Raw genomic sequence first — 5,000 nt, forward strand, 5'->3', positions numbered from 1 at the left:
CTACTATAGCGCTTGCTGTAGCAGGCTACTACGGTACCTGCAGCCTAGGCTACTACGGTACCTGCAGGGTGCGGTACTGCAGTAGCTGCCTAGTGGGGTACCTGTAGTGCCGTACCTGCAGGTGCTGTAGTAGCCTGCGACTGCAGGTGCTAGTAGTAGACCTGCTAGCAGTAGCTACTGCAGTGCTACGGGTAGCTGCAGCTGTAGGGTAGCCTGCGGTAATGCAGGCTACTGCAGTAGCAGTGTACCGTAGCAGGGTACTGCAGTAGCCTACTACAGGTACTGTACCTGCAGGTACTGTAGTAGCCTACTACAGTACCTGCAGCTACTACAGGTACTGTAGTAGTAGGCTGCAGGTCGTAGGCTACTATAGCACCTGCAGTAGCAGGCTACTACAGTACCTGCAGTAGGCTACTACAGTACTGTACCTGCAGGTACTGCAGTAGCCTACTACAGTACCTGTAGTAGCTGCAGGTACTGTAGTAGCCTGCTACTGCAGGTGCTATAGTAGCCTACGACCTGCAGTACTACTACAGTACCTGTAGTAGGCTACTGCAGGTACTGTAGTAACCTGCAGCCTACTACAGTACCTGCAGTAGCCTGCTACTGCAGGTACTGTAGTACTGTAGTAGCTTACTACAGATACTGTAGGTGGCAGTTGTCGCGAGGTTAGTGTGTGAGGTCAGATGATGAGTGACAACGCGGAAAAAAAAGAGACGGATGATGGACGAGACGGAAGGCACTCCTGCCAAAAAACCAAAGCCGTCATGTAAATACCGTGATCAGGGTGAGAGGAGCAGGGTGGGGGACAGTCGCGCGTTGTGTACGTTTTGTAACTGCGACGTTAGCATCTCACACGGGGGAAGGAACGATGTGTGTCGGCACGAGAAATCCGCCAAGCACGAGCGCGAGCTAGAGGCACACAAAAAGAAAAGGTCCCTTATTTTCAAATCCAGTACTTGACAGGTATGCATCAGTTATTATGATGGTATTTACAATTCTTCATGCTAACAGTTACACTAAACACAGTAAATGCAGTCAGGTTTCACGTTTTTTTTTTTTTTCGATTGTCGGACTCCATTCAAAAAAAGCGCTAATTTAACGTTTCTTTGCTCGCGGACAAAAACGTAGACATCAAATGACCTAAAACGTTACACAACACACGTTATCTCGATGTTATTTACAGTTCGGCTGTAAAAAATGTTACACTGAACGTAGTGAACGCACGTCAGGTGTCACGTTTAGTTTATTGGGAACACAGACGTGCGAACAGACATTCACACACGCATTCTTCAAAACATAGAAAATAACTGAAGGGCTTTCTTGTCGTCGGCTGGTTTCAGTGACGTAATCAAACGGAGCGTTTGGTCTTTAAATATCTACATTTATACAAGATGTATGTTGTTGTTTTCAACCGAAACCCCCTCTCACAGACCCCAACTTGTACGGCTGCTTTGTTGTTGTTTGTTGTTGTCTCTCGCCGGACATCATTTGTAATATTTACTAATAAAATTATATTTTATGATGTATACGTTTTCAAGTTCATTTCATTTATATGTATAAAGCATGAATGTGACTAGATGTGGGAATAAAAGATAAAACAAGATTAAACACAATTATAACCCAGAGAATCGGATGTAATCTTAAAAACATGTCAAACTAAATTAAAAGCAAGAGAATGGGTGTTTTTTTTCTGTTTTGTTTTATAGCAAAGTGCATTTTAAAAGTATTAAAAACAAAAGTAGCCAACCACCGTTTGTTTTTGTTTCTTGCCGGACATTATTTGTAGCTGCACCGCAACAACCCGGAACAACACCGTCCGCGCAAAATGTGCAAAGCGGTGCAAAGTTTTTCTGCATAAAGTCACACCTGTGGGGACACATTTATGATGCTTTACTGGATGAAAAGGACCGGCGGCGGGTCCGAGACCACCGACGACCTCAACAACATGTCTAAAACCGACATACTGAGAGGAATCGTCACCGAGAAACTGACAACGGCTGCGCAGGAAATTTTAGCGGTTGTCGAGAGAACTATGGCCGGCTACGAGGAGGAGGCGTCGGGCTTCAGACGGGAGATCGACCGGCAGAGGAGGCAGCTGGAGCTCCTGCAGCCTCGGGTCAGACTAGATAGAAGAGGTAAGTCGCTGAATGAGCTCTACTGTAACAAATCATACCGTTACCTCCAGTCCCGATGCTCTTTTAAGGTGTGGATTGTGGAACTTTGTTTAAAAAACTGCTAATTAAACGTGTCTTTGCTCGCGGACAAAAGTGTAGACTTCAAATGACATAAAACATTACATATTGTACATTATCATGATGTTATGTACAATTCGGCATGCAAGAAGTCACAGTAAACGTAGTAAATACAGTCAGGTTTCACATTTGGTTGTGGGATGTGATACTCCATCTAAAAAAGAGGCTAATTAAACGTGTCTTTGCTCGCGGACAAAAGTGTAGACTTCAAATGACATAAAACATTACATTACACACATTTTAATAATGTTATTAACAATTCGTCTTGCAATACGTTGCACTAAACATAGTAAATACAGTCAGGTTTCACATCTGGTTGTGGAGTGTGGAGCTACATGTAAACAAAACCCGGCTAATTTAACGTTACTTTGCTCGCGGACAACAAATGTAGACTTCAAATGATAAAAAACATACATAACAAACATTGTCTCGATGTTATTTACAATTCGGCTGTAAAAACGTTTCACTAAACATAGTAAATACAGTCAGGTTTTACGTTTTGGTCCACGGTCCCGACTATCGGTCAATGTCCCGGCTGCGGGGGAAACTAGGCGGGACTTTGTATCGTGACGGTGATTACCTTTCGTGAAGTTCCGTACATGTTCGGCTGTTACGAATACCTTGACATTTTAGGGAGCTTTTTGTATATCTGACTTTATTTTATTTATTTTTGATTGTAAACCTGAAGCCCTGGTACCGGATGAAGACGGCCATGCTGCTGTTGTTCTGAGTGTTGAGGGGGAAGAGGAGCAGCAGCGCACACAGCCGCCAGGTAACTCAGGAACATGTACAGGTGCTCCTTTAAATAGAGACGGACTTCAACCAGAGCCCTCGTTAGCTTCTCTGGTTCTATTGTCGTTTTTTTACTACATAAACATAGGTTATACACACACACACACACACAGACACACACACTCATACAGACACACACACACACACACACACACACACACACACACACACACACACACACACACTCATACAGACACACAGACACACACACTCATACAGACACACACACACACACACACTCAGACAGACACGCACACACACACACACACTCATACAGACACACACACACACACACACTCATACAGACACACACACACACACACACAGACAGACACGCACACACACACACTCATACAGACAGACAGACACACACACACAGTCACACACACACACACAAACTGTCTCACACACACACACACACACACACACACACGCACACACACGCACAGACACACACGCACGCACAGCACACACACACACTGTCACACAGACACACAAACTGTCACACAGACACACAAACTGTCTCACACACACACACACAAACTGTCACACACACACACACACACACACACACTGTCACACACACACACACACACGCAAACTGTCACAAACACAAACTGTCACACACACACGCAAACTGTCTCACACACACACACACACACTGTCTCACACACACGCACAAACTGTCACACACACACACACGCAAACTGTCACACACACACGCACAGACACACACACACGCACAGACACACACACGCAAACTGTCAGACACACACACACACACACACTGTCACACACACACACACACACACACTACGCAAACTGTCACACACACACACACAGCAAACTGTCACACACACACACACACACAGAGACACACACACACACACACACACACAGAGACACACACACACAAAGACACACACAGAGACACACACACAGAGACACACACACACACACACAGAGACACACACACACAGAGACACACACACACACAGACACACACACACAGAGACACACACACACACACACACACACACAGACACACACACACACACACACAGAGACACACACACACAGAGACACACACACACACAGACACACACACACAGAGACACACACACACACACACACACACAGACACACACAGAGACACACACACTGATTCCACTGGGGTCAATAAACAGTTTTTTGATGTTTTTTTCTAACATCTTTTTTTTCAGCGTTTTTGAAGAAATTTGTCGAAATTTTCAGCGTTTTTTTCAGGCGGGGAAGACGACGGGGACTTCCTGTGGTTCGGTGACCAAGATGATGATGATGATGGTGGTGATGGCGGAGATGAAGAGCAGCAGCTGTCTTCGCGGCTGGCGGCGAGCTCTCGCCAGAAACGAGAAGATCTGAAGGACCCGGACTTCCAAATAACGCCAAGGTTACAAACCGCTAGTTAGCTTAGCATGCTAGCTTCACCTCACGTGTTAGTTATTCCCACGCTGGTTAATCTCAAGGGTGACGTTCCTCCTGTGTGTGTGTGTGTGTGTGTGTGTGTGTGTGTGTGTGTGTGTGTGTGTGTGTGTGTGTGTGTGTGCTCTGTGTGTGTGTCTGTATATCTGTGTGATGGCAATGTGTCTCTGTGTGTAGTGTACGTGTACTTTTGTGTGTCTATCCATGCTGTGTGTGATCCGTGTGTAGTGTGTGTATCGTGTGTGTATCCGTGTGTGTGTGTCGATCCTGTGTGTGTGTGTAGTGATGTATATCTAGTAGTGTGATGTGTGTGTGTATCTGGCTGATCGTGTGTGTGTGTCTTTGTGTGTCTGTGTGTGTGTGTGTGTCTTTGTGTGTCTGTGTGTGTGTGTGTGTGTGTGTGTGTGTGTGTGTGTGTCTGTGTGTGTGTGTGTGTGTGTGTGTGTATGTGTGTGTGTGTGTGTGTGTATCTGTGTGTGTGTGTGTGTGTAT

General features: G+C 45.6%; 1 protein-coding gene and 1 long non-coding RNA gene across 4 annotated transcripts in view; both read left to right on the forward strand.

Annotated features, from left to right (window-relative positions):
* The first annotated feature begins 456 nt into the window (after positions 1-456).
* On the forward strand, positions 457-1,529 carry LOC144513328 (uncharacterized). The gene is made up of 2 exons (XR_013501113.1): positions 457-558; positions 613-1,529. It is a non-coding gene; the product is annotated as an uncharacterized LOC144513328 (long non-coding RNA).
* A 271-nt stretch (positions 1,530-1,800) lies between these two features.
* Positions 1,801-5,000, forward strand: part of LOC144513321 (uncharacterized) — an 11,840-nt gene continuing 8,640 nt past the window's right edge. For 2 of the 3 annotated variants that reach the window (XM_078244363.1, XM_078244364.1), the window contains exons 1-3: positions 1,801-2,138; positions 2,944-3,027; positions 4,302-4,476. In XM_078244363.1, the coding sequence (XP_078100489.1) occupies positions 1,886-2,138; positions 2,944-3,027; positions 4,302-4,476 (512 nt within the window). In that variant the 5' untranslated portion in view covers positions 1,801-1,885. The remainder of the gene's footprint in view (positions 2,139-2,943; positions 3,028-4,301; positions 4,477-5,000) is intronic. The other variant, XM_078244365.1, reaches the window with a different exon arrangement.

The sequence above is a fragment of the Sander vitreus genome, unplaced genomic scaffold (genome assembly GCF_031162955.1).
Source record: "Sander vitreus isolate 19-12246 unplaced genomic scaffold, sanVit1 ctg215_0, whole genome shotgun sequence".
In the NCBI taxonomy this organism is placed as follows: domain Eukaryota; kingdom Metazoa; phylum Chordata; class Actinopteri; order Perciformes; family Percidae; genus Sander; species Sander vitreus.